This window comes from Anopheles coluzzii, chromosome 2 (assembly GCF_943734685.1).
Source record: "Anopheles coluzzii chromosome 2, AcolN3, whole genome shotgun sequence".
In the NCBI taxonomy this organism is placed as follows: domain Eukaryota; kingdom Metazoa; phylum Arthropoda; class Insecta; order Diptera; family Culicidae; genus Anopheles; species Anopheles coluzzii.
Genome location: NC_064670.1, coordinates 103,514,788 through 103,535,550, shown reverse-complemented (window position 1 = coordinate 103,535,550; position 20,763 = coordinate 103,514,788). Strand labels below are relative to the sequence as shown.

Here is a 20,763-nt window from a genome sequence, read left to right as displayed (position 1 = left end):
TGGACGCACGGTGTATTTGTGGTTTCGGACGTTTCGGATCGGATCGCAGTGGAATAATGCATGTTTCGTCACCGGGTTTCACTTTCAATAAATGTTCATCTTCAGTTTGTTTGTTTTATTACTCTTCCGTTTTTATATCTGACCTAGCCAAAGCCTTGGGTCGTGCTGCCGTGTGTGCCGTGTGACCACCACCTGTCCACATCTCAGGCCGTTTTATTTTAAATCGGGAGCGTACTGCAGCCTGTCCCTCACCACCAGCACTGATTTATAAATGTGTGTGTGGGTGTGTGTCTTTTTGTGATGCATTTTCCAGTTTTCCCATCATCTCCCATGCCCTGGTATATGGATATAGCTTTGTTTTGCTTTGTTTGCTTTTTCTCTTTTGTTTGTGTTTAATGAAGAATACATGTATATATATAGAGTGTGAATCGCTTTCCATACGATCCATACGTACCTACACACACACACAGAGGTTCGTTCCTTACGGGCCACTTCACCACTTCCCGTTACATACATTTTGCTCCCCGTTACAACTGTCCCACCACTTCCTATGTTATCATCACGGTGTGCTTGCTACACACTGCTTACAAGCACAGAATTAAATGCTTTTTAACTTATCTTCCTTGCCTTGCATCACTGATTGGGAAGTGGAACTAGATTTTTTGAACGAATTCAGAAATAGTTCAAGCCCATCTAACCACTTCTAACTATCTTTCTCTCTGTATCTTTCCTGTTCTATGTTTAATCGTTTGCAGATTTTGCATATTGACGGCGAAACAGCTTGTGTGTTTTGTGTAGTTTGTTTTCATCATCTCTTTTGTTCTATTTCCTCATAACTTCTCTCTTCCATTATCTCCTTCTTGTTTTGGCATACTATATATAATGTATATATATTATAAAGCACACTAACTAGACCGCCCCACTTTTTTCTCTACACCAGTACATTTTTCCCCATTCCGTTAGTTTTTGTTTTATGGTTGTTGTGGCTCTTTTAAAAGTATTTATCCGTTCCTCTCCGTTGCATTTAATTCTCTTTTGCTCATTCGCTTATGAACTGGAAAAGCATCCGGATTTGTTTTTGTATTTTCCACTACATTTGTGTCAGTTTCTGTTCATATTTCCTTTGTATATGCTAACAACAATATTGCCCATGCTGCTGCAGCAGTTGCGAGCAGTTGCAGGATATTCTTAAGAGGCGAGTGCCGACAGCTAGCACGCAACCCCGTGCCTCACTGCTGTCTGCGCCAGAGGGCCAGAGGAAGTTAAACCACATAAACATCGATTAGATCGCAAAGTGTTGGCCTGATTAGCATGCTGCCAGTTGCACGATACACGGATGGGTGAATGGGGCTGATGTATGATGAATGGTTTCCTTCACTTAAAGCTTTGCGGATCATTCCCTCCATCGTTGCCACGCACATTTGGCTACTATTCTTTCTCTTTCTCTCTCTCTCTCTCTATCGTTGAGAACCATTAATTCCGTATGATTTGTTTAAATGAAAAACACACACACACTTTAAGAATTATTGACATTTCCGCTACGAATTTGGCTTACCCTCTCCGCTATAGAAGTATAGAACAGTAGATTTCAGTATTGATGCCACTTTGACGGAATCGTTTAGAGAACCAGGGGGAGAGAATAGCACTCTCTTCACACGTTACTCTTCCCTTTACTGGGTAAAGTACAGGTTGTTTGGGTGGTGTGTCTGTAGTTTGTGAATCTGTAGTGTCACAAAAATGGCAGGATTATTGTACTGTATTTCGGTTTCCTTTCGACTTCTGTGCTGTACTGGTTTTACCCTTCCATCTTGCCATTTACTCTGCTTAAGAGATTGTTTTTTTTTTATGGTTTTACTGTTCCCACTACTACAATTGCTGCCTGCGTTTTCAGTTCAGTACTGGTTGTGATGGAGCAGTTATGTATGGTGTGTGCTAGGTACGCAGATTAGGTCTATGCTTTTTTGAATTTTGATTTGAATGCACACGCAGTGGTGTTTGCTAAGCGTGAATTGATTTGCTCAGTTTTTGCCTACAAACCCGTCACCGTTTTTTTGTTTCTTGCTCATCTCATTTACAGAGGTGAAAAGGAGAAATGCCATTACATTTAAAATTAAAACCGATACATGTGCCATTTAGAGCTGCCAGACATGCAACGAATACAGGTGTATGTTACACTAACCATAATGATACAAAAAAGAACATTGCGCTCGCTCCCTATGTTGGCGTACACACACACCTACGTACAACGACTCTACCAAGAGGCGCGCACCGAACACCGAAACGAGCTGTCCTGTGCTCCTCTCACCCTGGAAGGAGGAGGGAAATTAATCGAACAAGAGCACTACAACGGTGGTTTGCCACCATGAAACACCCTCATATCCCTGCCCAGCATTGGTGCTAGTATGGTGGTCCAGGCTTACTGATACTCGTCATCGCTGGACAGTAGCATCGTTTTCTCATTGTAATTCTGACTGATGGTTGACACCTTCTGGGGCACGACACTCGCGCCGGGCATAAATTTCCGCTGGCTGCCAAGCGTCGGTGGGGCAATGTAGCTTCCACCGTGTCCACCGCTACCGTTTCCGCTGGCACCATTGCCATTGTACGAGCCGGTCGTTGCGCCGCTACCGACACCGTGTCCCTGCTGACCGTGTCCCGTCAGCTGATGGCTCGGATCGTCCGGATCGTACGAGGACACACGAATACCGCGCGGGTTTTTACCGCCTGCATGGGAATGGAACAGAGAAGAAGAAAAACAGCACGTTGGATTAGTATTTTACATCACAAGAATGGTTGCATAAACGAAGCATGTTGTTTTGGATATTATAGAGACAAACATAGCGCATTGAATTAGAGAGAGAAAAACATTGCAACATATTGCTGAGAACAGTAAGGAGTAGAGATTTTAATTTAACAAAGTACCGAACGTTTAACCATGCTTACAGCCACAAACAAAAGAACAAACTAACCATACTTACCCCGTGGGATCATTTACAATTTCAGGCAGAAAATCATGCACACTGTCGCTGGCTCTTCGATCTACTTAGTAGGAAGTCCTATCCTTAATCACTGTCAGAGCATAATGTGTTTTCTTTCTTTATGGTCCTCTAAATTTTCGTTTCAATAAACTAATCCGTAATAGTATAACTACATGAAAAAATACGATTTATTATGTAGTTTTGTTGTTGTTGTTGTTATCATGTAAGTTCCTTGTTTTTCTCCTATTTCCTATTTCCTTCCGCAATCCGGTTCTAAACACTACTTCGCTCCCCTATTCCGCTTCGTGGCAGGCCGTTATTATGTATCCCTAATCCGTCGTCCGTAGTCTTGAGCGATCTCTAATACAGTCACAAGGAAAAATTGGATTTCCAATAAGAAACAAAAAGTCAAATCGCTATCTGGCTGTTTCGCTGTCACAAGCCATTAAAATAGACTGCTGCTTCCTGCCTGTCTGATTGGGAAATCACATCCGGATTTTGTTGTTCTGCTTCCTGATGATCCCACACGAAGAAGGAACATTCACTTTTTCACAGCATAAAATCTCTATTACTCTCTGCATTCGACACAAGTACAAGTACACAGCATAGTCTAAAAAAACCGCACAAACGCAACACGCACACACACGCACACAACAACCACAAGGCACCGCGCTACTAAGTTTGCTGCTCTATCGCAAAAAAAAGGTGATAAACGCTTCTTCTACAGCACAAGCCAACGATACATGCAGGTACTCTCATGGGGCGAGCGGGAGTGGGATGCTCAGGTTAATAAACATTCGGCAACATTCACACAAGCAGTGTGTCTGTGTGTCCTGTGTGGGGTATATGCTTTTGTTGTTGTTTGTATTTTATATGTTTAATATTTACAGTCACATTGAGCAGCAGCGGGAACGAATAAAATATAATACTTTTTTTTTTTCTTTTTTAGTTGCTGATCAACAACAACAGATTTGCAAATCAAAAGCCGAAATAACGAAGGCACTTGGAAGCTGCATGCAGAGCGTACAAAGCGACGCGTGCATTGCAACACGGGCAGGCGGGCGAATGGTTATGTGTATTGCATCCTGCTGCTGCTGCTGTTGTTTGCTGCTGTTGGTGGCATGTATCGTCGGATGTCTGCAGCTGACCGGCTGCTGCTGTAGGCATGAGAGCGCGATCGTTGTGGCGAATAGGTGTAGCGCTTATGCTCTATATTACCCATCGATGTTTCTCTGTTTAAGTACCGCCTGTCTACGCTACATGTGGGGCGAATTATCTTTACGCCTTTTCGCCTTCTTGTCTTGAGCCAAATAGTAGTTAAAAATGAACCGCTTTCTGTGTACCATTTTTGGTAAAATATTCAAACTCGATTAAAAATATCATTTTTCGTAATTTTAAAAAAAAAAGTACATCCACAAAAAAATAAGAAGGAACCGTAATAAATGGTGTCTGAAATTTGTGTTCCGCTTAAAGTCACTCGTCAAAGGTACTGGTGTATTGATTTCGTTTTCATCTTCTTCTACGCTCTCTTCCTTTTGTGTGTTTTGTTGTGTTTCCTTTCAGTTTTATTTTTTTTTGTTTGTAAATAAAAATAATGCTTCTCTTCTCAAGTACAATACCATTAAGTGTGGGATACTTGAAGCAATCCTATCCGTTCACCGATCGTGTGCAAAAATTTCGTCTCGGAAAAATGTCCGCTTCCGGTTGTCCTTTGTAATTGTATGTACTGTTGCTTACTCTCGCTTTCGCACCACACTCCCTCTCTCTTCTGGCTCGTGTATCACGTATTACTAGATTACTTTAATGTCTAAAGATAAAAAAAAGAGTGGATTACGCTTTCCATCATCGACCCTCCTCCCTTCTCTCTCCCTCTCTCTGTCTCTGTTGGGAACAAACGATTTAGAGTCTCTCGTAAGGCATCTGCGAAACAACTTCTGAAAAGTGGAAAAAGGGGTGGAAATTTAACAAATTTGCACAACACCATTGTTGCAACATCGATAAGGAGCTCCTTGTCAATTGTGAAATGGTTGATATTCACACGTGTTATTCTCGCTGTTGGGAAAATCCCATCAAAATCGTGTATTGGCGGTGGATTGCATTAACACACACACACACTCACACACACCAGAAGCAGCGGCGTGCGCGCAGCTGAACGGTGAAAATGTTAGTCAGTGCATCGCGATTGCGTGAGCAAAGGGCGAAAGAAAAATAACAACAGGTGCCACCACTGTGCCAGGACGGACCGTGCACCAAAGGAAGGAAGAAACTGTTGGTCACACTCATTGATCATTGATATGCTAAGATCGCTAATACTGTAACACAACATTTAGCCAGTTAAAAGGGATTGCCCGTGTATGGTAGACCGTGCAGGTGATGGTGCTGCTGCTGCTGCTGGCCATTCGGTAGGACGTGCAGTTCTTCCTCGCGCAGCTGGTAATAGCTTTTCAGGTACTGCGGCGCCTGAAATTGCTTCGTATCGCTGCGCTTCCGGTCGATCGGAGATGGGCAGTCTGCAAGTGAGTTTAGTGGAATTATAATTTCCAAACCGTTTTTTGCTTATCTTCACTCTCAGCTTGAACGATGTACTCGTGACCGGGCGTGTATTTATAGCGATTTGGTTGTACCAGTGCCTAAATGTATCACCAAGCGGCTTTGAGGATCTAATACATTCTGTTTTTTGTGTGTATGTATGGCACCTAAGAAATGTGTGTTGGTATGTATTTTCTATCGAGCTTTTCAAAAACGTCAATTAGCTATTACAGTTTAAAAAACAAAATTCGTACCAAATCAATGTTGTGGTACGAAATGAAATTGTCATGCATCTTTTGTACATCATATCAACAACGAAGAAAGAACTAGCCATCCATAAAAAAGCCACATAACAAAAATAAAAAAGCACTAGCAAAAATGACACGTTGAAAGAGAAATAAAATACAGCAAAAATAATAAAAATAATAAAACCACAGCGATACAACATTCGTGCATTCACAATCAGCGAGCATATAACATGTAACGACAAGATATTTTGAGCATCGATTGAGCAACTGTAATACACAGCGATTAATGTGCGAAACGCACGCCATACCTGAGCTGTACTGAGTGTACTGTTGATACTGCGGGTGGAAGTTGTGTATCGCGTCGGTCATAATATCTTTCGGGTTCATAGTTTCCTGCGGAGCAAAACAAAACCGGTAAGGTGAGTTTGTGAGTTGGGAAAAGTTTCTTTCACAAGCACTACAACACTCTCAGGCACCACATACCTTTAAACTGCTTGAAATTGATTGCATCGTGACGGATCGACCGTGCGCATCGGTCATGCAGCTTTGGGCGTACACCTGCAAAAAGACGGAAACAATACATGAGAGCATGTGTCGAGCGCGCGCGATGAGTATGGACTCAAGACACCTTTTCCTTTCCCGTTGCACCTACCTGGTACGGGAAAGCGTACCGCAGCGCGATGGCCGCGAACAGCATTTCGATGCAGATGAAAAAGTTCTGATAGCCGGCGGACACCGTACCGGCGGACGTGGTCGAACCACCCGCATCGACGATCGGCGAAATGACCTCCGCCTTTTCCAGAATGGCCAGTCCCACGCCTAAAATGGATGGAGGAGGAGGAGGAGGAGATTAGCCCTTCTGTCGGTACAGTATACAAAGCCTTTACACCATCTCTCATCCCCCCAGCCCTCTTTCGAGAGCTCTCGTGTGCTCTCCCTCCGGGGCGCGTTCGAGTGTACCGCCTTGCCACTTACCTTGCCAGAAGGACAGGAAGATAACGGATTTGACGGTGCAGAACTTCAGCACGGGATCGAAGGGCGTCAGCAGGTCGCGTGTGGCGAAGTAGAACAGATACAGCCCGTACAGTGCCAGCGAGACCGAGATGTTGTAGATGACGGTGATGTAAATGTAGCCTCCATCAGCACTGCGTTATGGATTGTGTGTGTGTGTGTGTGTGTGGTGGTTGTGGTTTGGGGCAAAACGGGAAAGAGAAAGAAGAAAGAAACCATGAAAATTCAGCCACACTCCATGGGGTGCTCAATGGCGGTGGCAACGCACACAGGATTGCGTTCTCGTTGTTATTTATAGCCAAAAGGAAACCAACTAACTTTCCTGTTTACGCTAGGAAGACGTAATCTAATGTTGAAGCATCGTAAACAAAATATGGAAGGTAAAGCTCTAATGCGATGCATGTCAATCATGCACATTTGTTCGTTATTGATTTACATGGTTTTCCAGGGGTTCTCATTGTTGTGGGACACTTCCTTGACATTTTCTAATAGCAAATGAACTTCATATGATGGAAATTGGACTCTACGGCACACTTTTTGACCAGCTCGAATTTGAATTGCATTTGTCCAACAAGGATGCTATAGAGTCCAATTCCTATTACATTAAAATCATTTCACTGCTTCACAAGAAGGAGTCAATAAAGTGTCCCACAGCTAATGAGAACTCCTGGAAAACCCTGTAAGTACACATTACATAGACACTACCATCGATTTAAAAAGCACACATTTTGCACAATCTGTAGTAACGGTTACACCTTAAGTATTATTACGAAAATGTCTCAATACACTTACGTTGCTTCTCGTGCACAGTACATTATATGAGTTCTGCGCTGTGTTTACCTAACAAAAGCACGGGACTCAATATGCAAACGCTCAACGTGAGACCTGTGTGCAGTGACCTACTCTTCGCCCGTAAAACTGCACCACCAGTGGTGACCATGAAAGTGTTCTAATCGATAACATTTCTCCATTTACAGCTCGCTCCTGGCACTTTCCTCTCCCCCCCCCCCCCCAAAAAGGTTTACTACACGACCTTCGCCAGTCCCGTGTGGACCAACAACAACAACAACAACAACAACCACAACCACGTACCTCCAATCGCCATCGTGGTAGTGGTTGAACGCCTGCAGGAAGATGATGATGAACGCCATCAGTGGCTTGACCAGGCAGAACTGCAGCGTCGCCTGCTTGCAGAAGCGCAGGAATCCGATCGTGTAGGTTTTGCCCGCCAGGCAGCACGTACCGTACAGGCAGGACGATTTGATCGGCTTGCCGCGGATCTCCGACATAATGTTGCCCTCGCCGCCCAGGTACTCGTAGCACAGCGAAAGGAAGTTGTAGATTACGAACGCTGCAAAAAGAGAATGTGGTAAGTGTGTGTGTGTGTATGTTGCGGTTAGAGGCAGTGGTTTGGCCTTTTTAAAATGGAATTGGTGGTACACCTTACCTTCGTAGCAATCGCGCACGGTGAAGAAGTACACGTAAACGCTTTCCGAGTTGAAGAACAGTAAGCTGACCCAGGAGTACGTGGCATAGATCGGCACGATGAACAGTATTCGGACGATCCATCGCTGTTCCTGTGGGTTCGTGTACCATCGCAGGTGCTGATAGATCTGGGCAGGCGATAGGAATAGATGATTCGTTATTACTTGATGCGTACAAAACATTATAAAAAAATACATTTAGTTTTTTTTATTATTTAACAGTCTACAGTCACCATCGTCACACCGTGAGCCAAACTTACTTCTGCAAGGGAAAAAAACACTAATTTTATGATTCCTTTCCGTGACCACACCTCCCCAAATCCTTATTCCCAACGGTGACTGCCGCACCCCGAAAAAAGAAACACAACCGATTGGCGCAAACTGACCATCGGGTGGCACTCTTGTTTTGCTGGTGTACGTTGACCTGCAGTCAAACTTTGCCAAACCAACATAAACTAAGCGACTAAGGAAAGGTGTCGTCTGTAAGGGACGCGAGGCGCAAACTCTTCCCTCACTACTAGCGCTTGATTAAACATTCATCACACTGCAAGTGAAACATGCGACCACTAGATGGAAACCGACCACTAGATGGCTGCCGCTTTCTACGTCAAGAAAGACAAATATTTGTCCATAGTAGGCTGAGATGGTTGCCGTCTGCCGACCGTTTCTAAGTTAGGTAAAGTGTTGATGCCGCTGCGTGTGTATAAAAATGGACGACACAACGGAAAATGACATGATTTTCGGTGGGCCACCGTATGCTTCTGTATGCGGGGAGGAAAATTCAAGCCCACCAACTCCATTAACGAAACCGTAACGGTTCGGGGTTCCCTCTTTGAGCCTTAAAGTGTGTCTTGCAAGACACAAATAGCAACACGGGTGAGCGTGCTCTAATCGAGGTGGGATAATGTAATAATATTTTTTGTTACATCCGACTTTTGCACCGTGCTTTTCAGAGCAGCAGCGCGCTTTAAAATAGCGCATTTTGGGGCGGGGGTTTTCCCTTTCGGAACACAATCTTCCCACTGGCCTCATGGCTGAGCTGAAAGCTACCCCTCCCTCGTTACGGGGGCATTTTATGTGGGAAGAAGCAACGCAACCTTCGGCATTGGCTCTTTGTTGAAGGCTCTTTGTTGATAATACCGGGACGACGACATCGGCATTCTGCGAAGGCGAAAATCGCATCAACCGACCATCACCAGTCTAAAGGGCACACGGTGTTATCCAATGGGCATCTCCTCTTTTTGTCATTTGATGTTTAGTCTTCATCGCAGAGCGGAGCGCAGAGCGGATGGATTATGGATGGAGGAAGATGGAGCCGTTATTTGAGGCCTGTCCCGCCCTTCTCCCGTTTACTTAATGTCCCGCGCGCGTTTGGACACACAAATTTGGAGGAGGTGACATCCCATCACGGGGGCAGCGTAGATTGGGATCAAAATATGGTGTTTCACCTTCTGTTTTCACAGTGACCGCGCGAGTCACACAGCGTATTCTTGTCTCAACGTTCGTTATCGCGTCGTTTTGACGGGAGAGCATAGACGCAAACTAGACGATGGGCTATTACGATAAGATAGAGTTTTGGGAACGATTTATCGTTTTGTAACGTTCGTGTACAAAACATAGTTTGATTTTGCGATTGAATGCCATTTTGACTGTAGAAACTGAAAGACCTTTCAAAAGGCTCCGCCATGCAGACGACTTCAAAACAGCTCCGGTCAACAAAACAGAGAAAGCAAATAAATATTGAACTGCAAACACAAACACTCACACACACACAACATTCGTCGTACAGAATCGGAAGCAAGCGAAATGTGTTTACATTGTGTAAAAATAGCAGCAAAACACGGTGGCACCAAAACACCCTCCCATAACCGCCACGCCACAGAAGAAATCGATCAACCGGAAACCGTCCGCATCGGACGATGAAATGTTCCAGAGCAAAGGGGAGAGCAAAGGGGAGCAGTCCTCGAATAGGTTAAGCAAGGGAGCAACAGCAGTCAATGGTTGGAAAATGCACTTTTTCTGGCCAACAGATGTGGCCCAGCGCTCACAATCTGCATCAACACCAGCTTCTTGTCCGCCGCTTGCGAAAGATGAAAGATTCCGATTAAGTAATCCCGATACATCACCGACACCGTACACACTAGTAAGTTGGGTTTTCTATATTTTTAGCATCTCCGGAGCGAGTTCTGGATAGAGGTTTTAAAAACATTCACCAACTCCACTCGCCTAAAAACAGTGAGTTGTGAATAGAGGAAGTGAAAAATGTTAATGAATATTTTATCGCTGAATAAATTGCTGCAATACACTCACACACAAACACTACATATTTTGATAATAGCAGCATTTATCAGTAGAGCTTGTGTACAGTTTCTTTCCTTTTTTACTTCTCTCTATGTTACATGCAATCTCTCCTCAATGGAAATGTGGAAAAATATCCATTTATTTTCCCGCTGCATGTGTGTGGTGGTACCGATATGTATAAAGGCAAAGGTGCACGCGATCATCACAAAACACTCTCCTCCCCTTCTCTTCTCCACCACCAAACCAAACCCCCATTGCTCCTAGGCTCTACGTGGTGTCCGCTTCTAACGGGGTGTTTTTTGGAAAGTTCAGGCGTTTTTCACTTCCCCAAAATGGAAAACACACACACACACTGTGTGTCGTGTAGAACCGTATTAACGGTCACGTACGGTGCTTAATCCTGGAACGATGGACTAAACAAGGGCCACAACAAGAAAGAAAAACAGGAAAACAATTTACAACACGTTGGGACTGTTGGGACATGTTGGGGCTGCATTGCATGTACTTTCTTTAACCACCGTTTATTGGCAAACGGACGAACCTCCAAGGGTTTGTTTTGCTCTCCCAAATCGACAGCCTTTTTATTTAATATTTAAGGTTTTCTATTAAGGACAACTTTGTTTCTTTTTTTTTGCTGTCCAACACATAGAGAATGTGTCTTTTTTTTTTTTGATAGAGTCACACGCTTATCCTTCACTTAATTTGTTCCCTTCAAAGGTGTGTCCAAAGGGTTATCGAATAAAAAGGACACTTTTCCTTTTCCGGTTATAAAGCGTACAACCAACCAACCAACACCAAACCGAATTTACTCTCTCCCCACTGGCGGGGCTAAGGATAAACATCAATTTCAAACCCTTTCCACACGCCACACGTGCAAATGCGTTCCCAAAGCGTTCGATATTTGCGCGGCAACTTAAATAAATTTACAGGTTTCCATCACTGCGCCTTCGAGAAACCTTTCGAGCCTTGTTTTTTTTTTATTTTGAAACCCAAAAGAAGAAATTGTGGTGTAAAATATTATACGCTTTCGGTGGAAACCATTTCAAATACGGCTACGGGGTGTTATTTTCCCCATCCCGACCCCTTTTTAACGTCTTTATGCGTGGGTCGTTAGAGCGAATTCATATTTATGTCTCCATAAATCTGACATTCAAATGCATCTTCCTTTTTGTTGTTCCTCCCCTTTAAACGAAAAACAGGTTCTTTAAGATGCTTTTTAATAAAGAGATATCTTTGCAGGGCTGATTAGCATATCTTTTTAGAGAAGAAGTTGCAAAAAACTAGGTACAATCTTTCCAAAAAGACATTGGAGTGGAGCAAAGTGCCTTATGCTTTCCCGGAAAAGGACCACTTGAAATGCCCATGGTAGTAAAATGGAAGGAGAGAGCAACAAAAAAGACACAAAACTAAGCTGAACGAAAGCAAAACAACACAACAGTCGGAATGTGTACTAATATGTACTAAAAAGAGGCTCCTTGAAGGACACAAAATCGAGCGAAAGAAAAACTTCTACTCTCCCGGAAAACATTATGTAAGGGAAAAGGTTGATAGTACAGGGTCCCACTAAAATAGTGTGACCTGAATACGCCACTCTGCACGCGAAGTAATCAGCAGCACGTAATTAGAGGTGAGGGAAATTGCCCACAGCAACAGCAACGGAGCAGAATCAAAGTTGGGGGCAATTTTCTGTGTTTTAAAGTCGCTTTCATCATGCAGATTTGTGATTTATAAGTCCAGTAAGAATAAGTACCATCAAACGATGTGTAATTTCTAGGCCCTCGTTTCGTTGCGTTTGTGAAGGGTTTTCTCTACACTACAGGTCGTATCTAAAGAATTCAATACCCTGAAACGATCCTCGCAGTTACTGATAACGATACATGGATGATGTTATCATTAGTACCTTTATCAAAAGCAAACTTTCTTTACGTTTCAGAGCTGCTAGACCATCCAGTGTGTGGTGAAATTGAATCGAAATTTTCGGTTTTCTAATTATACGAATTTAACCGGAACTATCACGATGTTTCGTAACACACCATCCTGATAATCACTGGCAATTTAAAAGCGTTTATTTACAAACTAAAACGCATTTTTTTTTTAAACCAACCCACAATCTTACCCAAATTATAACCGTTTGATGTATTTAGGGCAATAAAAACGATGGGAACCCACTAACTGGGACACTAACCGAAGCATGAAAGTTGGACCCGTTGGCGTGCACAAACTGCATGCGACCAACCACTCTCCTCCAAAAAAAAAACACTTCATTGACAGTCATCGATTTGTGTACCAGCATTTGACACCACAGAGAGCTCTTCCATCGAACCTTCGTGCGGTGTTGTCACCGCAATAGCACCTACACACACATGTCAAACTATTTTCCGAACCAGTTATGACTTGGTGGCTAATGAAGCCGTAGAGTACCGATGAATAGAGCCACGGGTGCGCGTGTGTGAACTACCTCTGACGTGCGGGCTGGAGCCGCGATGGATTCAAGGACGGTAAAACAAATGACGACTTTTCACCTTTATTTATTAGCGGGACGCTTTAAGGCGAGGAAGCAAACGGTCTCCGAACGAACTCAAATCGTTCTGGGACTGGGAACTTGCATTTAAAGTGCTTTATATGTGGATTATATCAACTATTTGGGTTCTTTTCCCCCCTATAATTAAAAGATATCAATGCGACTTTCCAACCAGCACTTAAAAACGTGTCAGATTGCACAACAACACAGCAGCAGCTCATGACTTCGCCAAATCGCAGCAAGCGAAAGTTGCATACCAAAAAACAGTGCGCAAGATAAGCCGCCTCTTTCCGTCCGTCCGAAAGCAATGGGCGTGAAAATGAAAGATGACCAGCAATGATGAGCAACACAGCTCATTCATCGAGCGGGGGAAAATACACGCACCTTTTCACACCGCCCGGCAAACAATGCGAGGGTTGGTGAGGTACCTCTCGCTCTAATTTCTCTAGTCTAGTCTAGTTGCCTCGCTTCCTCCTATAGCGATTCTGTCGAGCTGAGCTTTCACGTCCCTCACCACCGATCTCCTTCCTACCCCTCGCCTAAGATCGTCTGCCGTCTCGCCTGACACCTTTCGTTGTGTTGGTGCTATGCGGCTGCTGTCACTGTAGAAGTCAGGTTGTGTGTGTGTAAAAAAACGTAAACAGTGTTGTTGGCTGATCAATTTTGGTAAGTTTTTTAATAATTAAGTTCTTAATTTTACGTAAGTAAGTGCCATTTTAGCTAAATTAAGTGGTAGAAGTCCTGCCCAATGCGTGCTGGCTCCGTCGGAAGCGGTACGTGCATGTACCGGCGTAGGAAAGTGGTGTGGTGAACAACACAGCACAAGGCAACGGGTAAGTGTTATCCAGCGATTATCATGATTAAGAAACATTATTTTAATAGAATATGGCCACTTTTAACTTGCAGATAAAATGCAGAAACGATATGGGCCTGCCGCGGGTGTTTGCCACTGTACGTTGCGTTGTGTATGATTCGGTATGTTCGGTATGTAAGCGGACCACGAAAGAAGAAGAAGATTGTTTGGTGAAGCTAGGGATTAGGATGCTAATCACGGTGTTTATTCCTTTTTTGCAGCCAATTTTCCTCTATCCTGGAACGTGGGCTTACGAGGAACCATTTAAGAACATCCTCCGGAAGCTGTACGGCGACGAGTCGGGCTCTACCAGCACAACACGCTAGAGGCCCAGCCGGCACCGGGTGCCCCGATTGCGCCGTGAGACGGTGTCGAGTGCGCTCGTTAACAACGTTCGGGGCAGGAATGCAACCCTTCGGATCATTATCCTCTGCCTCACAATAGCTGCAGCAGCAAAAGGACCGAAACGACCGCACTACTGATTGCGGTTAAATTTCCTGGCAGGAGAAAAAATCCCACAAGTGAGTTCCTTTTAGATGCACTATCGCTACATCTAGAACTGTTGTTTTATCTTCTCTCTAAAACAAATGTTTTATTTCCTTCAGGTTTATCGATTTCATCGACGGCCGCTCGCTGGCAGGATCAACATGCCACCGAATAACCCCGGAAAGGCGACAAACACTCATCTCCAGCGGCAAATTGTTAACATCAATCCTCTTCCGCACATCTACACGACATCATGATAATAGTGTTATTGTGTAAATTGTAAAAAAAAATACGTTAATGAGTTAAGATTAATCTTAAGTGCGCTTTAAGGCATACATCGATATGCCTAATTTTAGGTTAAGTGTTATGAAATGCGCGTGTGTGTGAAGGGGCGGAATAAGCGCTAATTTTGCCCCGTGGTCTTGAGGGGCCCCAAAAAAGGAACCCACCCCCCACTCGCAAGTAAAATTGCTACCCAATCCTTCTCTAGTTTAGAGCATTTCCCTGCTAGACGCTTAAACCAAACTTACATTTAGTCGACTGCTTAGGGCATCCACCCGTATGTGCGGGTTTTACACTACATTTTAGATAAATAAATCTAGTTTATATTCTCATAAAACACTACGCATTTTTAAAAGGGGAATGAACATGATGACATATATTTAGTTTGTTAGAAGGTTCATATGCACGTTCACTAGCGGATTTTTGCGGACTGCATTTCGATTGCCCATGTCGCTTTGCTTTGTCTTGTGTTTTACAAACCCCAATAGCAAGGATGCTGCTAGTTTATCATTGGATTAACGTGGTGGATCTGGTAGCTTGTAGCGCACCATACTCGCCTGTCCGCGATGGGTAGGCCATGTCCTACTCCTGGTACTGAACGATCCAGCCCATCGTCGTTCGCAAAGACAGACAAAAGGAAGCTGTTCATGGTGTGTCAAATAATGTGTAGCAGATGGTAGAAGATGGGTACCTGCGGGTGAGAGAGTCCGGTTCTAACGTTTTATTATCAGTTGGTGACACGTTCAAAACGATGTGCGCAGATCACGGCCCGATCCTGAGGGCTCACCGTTGAAAAAGGCGCTGTCAGCGTGTGATGTCCTCAATGAGGATCTTGACACGGAACCGAGAGTGGTCAGAGTGGTCAGGATACATACAGTGGCGGATTAAGGGTATCGGGGCCCCTAGGTGGTAAGACGAGTTGAGGCCCCCTGTAAATGGTAAATGGTGGTCCGTGGGGGTGGGAGGGAGGGGGGGGGGTGAGGTGGTAGCGGCACTAAACTGGCTGTTGGGAGTTTGAAAGCGTCGGGGGGCCCTACGATCATCAGTCATAGGCTCTAAAATTGATTCGCCAGCCTCGGGGCCCCAACGTCCATCCTTCCGGGGGCCCTTGTCGCTGGTACTCTGTCCATACGGCATACTATAGAATGGCGATCTACGGGGCCTCTTAATCGGCGGGGCCCCAGGCGACCGCCTAGTCCACCTACCGTTAGATCCGCCACTGGATGAGGATGATAATGTCATGCCCGTCATAGGTTCAAGCCTCATATAGACGGTCCCCTCGTAGTAAGGACTGGCCAGCCGGATGTGTGGTACTAAAAAGACGCAAAAGCTTGCATTGGCTGGCATGACCAGGTAGATGGATACGGCAAATAGAAGAAGAAGAAACAGGAAAATGGAAAGCAGCAGTCTGTAGAAGCTTCGGTTGAGACCTTTGGTTGCATGTGGATGGAATGATGAGATTGTGGGTGGTTCGGGTGATGAATGGTTGGGAGCGGAGATGAATGAATTGGCGAAGCCAGTTTACCTCTTTTCATACATTGTATGAGGAATCAATTAAAATAGTTAAATGGTATTTAAATATGGGTCAATTTTCGGGAAAATCAGGAAAGAAAAAAATGCGACATTTTTTAACACATGAGTACATTATCTCATATGGCCGTTAAAACCAGCTTACATCGGGTTGAGATCACCATTGGAGTATCACACTTGATAAAAAATCAAATTTCCGGTACGGAATTATTCCTTCACTTTCGCTCGTTTGAAATTGGCTTCATAACCGTTGATCGACATGGCGATCAAATGGCCACATCAGAAACGGCACGGAACGGCAACCACCAGCATAGCACAAATATTGCTTCAACACCAGTATTGATCGGCTCTCGCATCGTCAAGGTCACAGGTAAAACCAAATACACTACATATATATGTACCAATCGCCAATTCAAGATACAACTACAACCCTACCATATACCAGTACCAGCTGATGAGCTATCGCACACAAGCGAGCGGCGCGCGCAAATAAGAGGAAGGGGCCTGAAGGAAGAGAGGACAGGGGAAGGCACCGGGAGAGAGAGTGTGTGTGGTCAAAATTTTTGGCCATTTAAATTTTGTCCACCAACACCGTTGCATTTCGGAGCTTTTTTCTTGCCCGAAAGAGATAGCCATACACTTGACATACAGCTGTCTCGCTCATATGACACTTCCAAGGCTCGCAAGCTCTTTAATGCGAGGGCTCTGGAGCAGTGAACTTGTATGGCGTGCGAGCCCTCGCGCGCCCTCGCAAATCGCTGTCACTTGCACTGCGGGCGTGGGGCGCTGCTCTCTGTCGCCAATTTGACATAACCTACCCAACCCCAAACGGGGCGCAAACACACATCTTGCGCTCATAAAGTGAAAGGACTAGCAGCAGCAGCAGCAGCATTCGATTACTTCATGCAGGGGTGTGGTGACGACGAGAGATTACGTACCCCCTGAAAACACACTCACACACACCCGCCGCTCAGTACAAAGTTGGAAAAGCACTAAAACACAAGGACCCTTTCCAGGGGGAGCCACCATGCACTGCAAGTGGAAGAGAAATTACGATTAAGCAATAACCGCAAACATGCAAAACCGTGCTTTCCAACTGTGTCTATGGATTAGTGTGTTCGTTTTTTTAGGTTATTTCAAACGATACGGTGATATTTTTCATGATTTCCACACACACTCACACACAACGATGCCTGCGATGGTGTACTACACCTCTTATACATTGTACACTGTTGTACGCAACTGTAACGCTTCGATTCAATTGGCCTCTCTTTAATTGATGGTTTCAAGCCGACCGAACGCCAAGTAGGAAACGAAATGGGCCAAGAATCCTACACCCGGGGTAAGTGAAACTTTCCACAGTAATATATGGGGCTTTAAGCTCGTCGTAAGGCCCTCTAAACACAACCACATAAAGCAGCGATCGATTTATCGCGTGCTGCCACCAGCCCAGATATATGTACTGTTGTTTTCCTCACCAAAGACAACACACCAGCAGACGGAACGGAGACCGGGGTTTGACATGGCGCACAACAAAAACATGGGAGTGAGTGGATTCCACGTGCTTCCGTAACTAACTATATCGCGCATTAATGACGCGTAGCCCGCATCTCAACACAACAGGCCGGTGGGTGGTGGTAAGCCATAATTCATTCATAATTCAATACTGTTCCAGGGACTGACAGGGAGTCGAACTCTCCCGCAAGGAAGTTGGTCGGTGTCTAATTACCGGCATGAGACTGCTCGCTGCCTTGATTACTGGGGCTCGAGCTGTGGAGGAGAGCTTTACTGCTCGAAAGTTCTTTCGCATCTAGTGATTAGAGATGTGATACTCTTGACGTCGAACCAACTAATTAGTGTTCTTCTAAGCTCTCGCTCGAGAGCTGTCAGCGCGACACCGCTACCGTAACTTTTTGAGTTCATTTTGTAGGGTGTGTTTGATAAACGAGCTATTTTTTCTAATGGCGTTTAAATTTCACTTTCATTAGTCATCCGATTGACATCGAGCCGATGAAAGAGGTAAACGCCAAACCTCCAAATCGATATTATCGATTGCGAAGCGCCACTCCTCTGCTGTACTGCCGTTAAGCGCAGCATATGGCATAGAGTGTAAGTGACGCGGTATATCACACCTCAACACACACACACACACCTCGATTTGACGTGATAGTAGATGATTCACGCACGTGCAAAGGCTTTTTATAGGGAGGCAATTTTGTGGTTAAACACACGGACACATATGAAAAACAAAAGGTAAGGCTCTCTTTTAAATTTGTTCTGATACGGAGCTTGAACCCTTCACGGGCATATGACACTATATTCAAAGGATTTAGGTTTTACAAACCAATCAGATTTCAATATCTCGCCAATATCACACTATCTTCTAGTCCAGAAATTCTTATGGAGTTGAGAGTTCGAGACTCAAAGATTTGAGGATCTGAAACCTCAGGGATATGATATTAGATATCGAATAGTCCTTTATTTAATGTCAGAAATAAATATCCTCTTAAGAACTAAGATAAACAAGTTGGACAGACATCTAGATATAGGCCTGCGTAGTAATTCAGATCTCCAGACAACAAGATATAGGGCCTCACAGGGCTTTACAACCCTGATAGACACATTTGATACTCTGTAAGGTCCACTCACTAACGAACAAACTTTGAGAACCATTTCAAGACAAACTATCACACAAACAGTAAACAAGAAGAAAGGAAAACTTCGTCGAAATTGTCATTTAGTATTGCTATTAAAATAAAAGGCCCAGATATTACTCTCCGTACCGTGTTTGTTGCTCATCCTTCTTGCTAAATGTCTCTGCACTATGTCAAACATTGCTCCAATGTCTCCAGTGCGTGGCAACTATCATAGACCACAGGACACACAGTCACAGTGTTTCATGTCAACAACAAAAAAAAAACGTCATCATAGACAAAAAAAACATACCCATCGTCACACAAACAGCCCAAACCCGGCCCAAATGACATCAAAGAACGCAATGTGAATTAATCTCCATCCGCATGGGTACAAAACGACAGCCCCTCCGTACGTTTCGCCAACTACCAAAACTAGAACGTCGAAGTGGAAAGTTTTTAGAGGAAAGAATTGTTGTCATTTGACTTTGGCGTTAGGTCACCCGAACGAACCTGCAGCACAAAACAAACCGTACGTCCTCTTCACACAACCTCTTCTCTCGTGCGCCAAAAGCCAGCGCGGCGTGTTGTGCCCAGAGTTGTGCTGACAGCGCCAATGAAACGCCACGAATATTCTCCGCAGCCATATAAAAGCACCACACACACAGGGGCACGGTGGCGGCGCGCGGAATTTTTGCGGCCCCAAATTCAACCCCCAGAACAGACCGATCCCCGAGTCCCGGCCACACAAAACCACACCACAAAACCGTTAGCAGCAGCAACCTTTGGGAGTGGTGAAGCGTGAACAAATTGATTGTTTCTTGATTCAAATTATATCGCAATTTATCGCCGCGCTAGTTAGGAAAGCCTGAAAGCCGCAGCTCGGGGAAGGCTCCGCGCACATGCGTGAATAATTATGTTTCGGGTAAGTATGCTTTGGGTGAAGGTGGTGTAGTTTATTTGGGTGGTTGTTGGTGAGCAGCACACCAAGTTACAATGAGTAAACCGCCGAAACAAGTGTTGGTAGGATTGAAAAGTAAGTGCTCGCTGCGTAGCACACCAAAACGGCGAGTTTAGTTCATTTAGATTTTGCCAAATTGTTCACTACTACTACTTCTGCAGGCAAGCAACCAGGGGGGCGCAGGGAAAGCGAACAATTACTTTTCCCCCATTCACCAGCCTTTTCCCGGTCGTTAAATCGATGAACCAATGCGGCCAGCGAATCCAAAACGCAGGGCAGATTGTACATTCCGGAGCATCGCAACACTCCTCTCTCCCTAGCAGTCTGCTGATCGTTGTGCCCACCAAAGCGTGTAATGATGAACATAATTATGTTCACCCTTTCGCCCACACACGTGCGAACTCACTAAGAAAAATACGGGCGCGAATGGAAGGCGCTTTTCCCTACAACAATGAGACGCACAAAACAACAGGAGTGGAAAAATGACTGGCAGGAAAAATACGGCAATGTAATCATTAGATCAAATCACATTTCATTCGCTTCTGATACACTTGTTACACACCAGGCCCCCTCCTTAGGGGACACACCGGCTTTTGCAGGTAGCATGGTAGGCACGTAGAACACACCTACACACCTACACATTTACAGCAAAACACAATCGCTTCTACTACTTTTAATGATCGAGCAGTGTGCCGTAGAGCTGTGCGGGGTTCCAAACGCGCGCGCTGACAAGCGTAACTTGTGGTGCGTGTATGATGAATCATTGCTTTTTTGCTGCTTGTACGGATTTGTCACGCGCCTTACTGGAGCTGGAAGTGACGAGGTGTACTGCTGATTAGGAATGATTTTGTTTACTACCATTTTTAATACACTGGTACACTTCCTTCATGCTGATTAAGGCCCGTGTCTGTGCTCCATTGGATGCGATTTTATCGGAAGGCCTGTC

The 20,763-nt window shown here is 44.7% G+C and overlaps 1 protein-coding gene and 1 long non-coding RNA gene across 9 annotated transcripts in view; one reads left to right on the top strand and one right to left on the bottom strand.

The window, feature by feature from the left end:
- Nucleotides 1-76: 76 nt before the first annotated feature.
- LOC120953865 (transmembrane protein 184B) overlaps nucleotides 77-20,763 on the bottom strand; it is a 36,370-nt gene continuing 15,683 nt past the window's right edge. For 6 of the 7 annotated variants that reach the window (XM_040374208.2, XM_040374207.2, XM_040374205.2 and 3 more), the window contains 7 exons: nucleotides 8,214-8,379; nucleotides 7,859-8,117; nucleotides 6,731-6,900; nucleotides 6,408-6,574; nucleotides 6,239-6,313; nucleotides 6,064-6,148; nucleotides 77-2,724 (listed from right to left, as the gene is read on the bottom strand). In XM_040374208.2, the coding sequence (XP_040230142.2) occupies nucleotides 2,417-2,724; nucleotides 6,064-6,148; nucleotides 6,239-6,313; nucleotides 6,408-6,574; nucleotides 6,731-6,900; nucleotides 7,859-8,117; nucleotides 8,214-8,379 (1,230 nt within the window). In that variant the 3' untranslated portion in view covers nucleotides 77-2,416. Of the gene's footprint in view, nucleotides 2,725-3,142; nucleotides 4,913-6,063; nucleotides 6,149-6,238; nucleotides 6,314-6,407; nucleotides 6,575-6,730; nucleotides 6,901-7,858; nucleotides 8,118-8,213; nucleotides 8,380-20,763 lie in introns of those variants that run through there. The other variant, XM_040374210.2, reaches the window with a different exon arrangement.
- On the top strand, nucleotides 8,386-15,030 carry LOC120959386 (uncharacterized). Of its 2 annotated transcripts, XR_005752179.2 has the most exons (4): nucleotides 8,386-13,905; nucleotides 13,979-14,056; nucleotides 14,147-14,446; nucleotides 14,531-15,030. It is a non-coding gene; the product is annotated as an uncharacterized LOC120959386 (long non-coding RNA). The 2 variants fall into 2 exon arrangements; XR_007452081.1 differs by lacking the exons at nucleotides 8,386-13,905; nucleotides 13,979-14,056 and having other exon boundaries at nucleotides 14,066-14,446.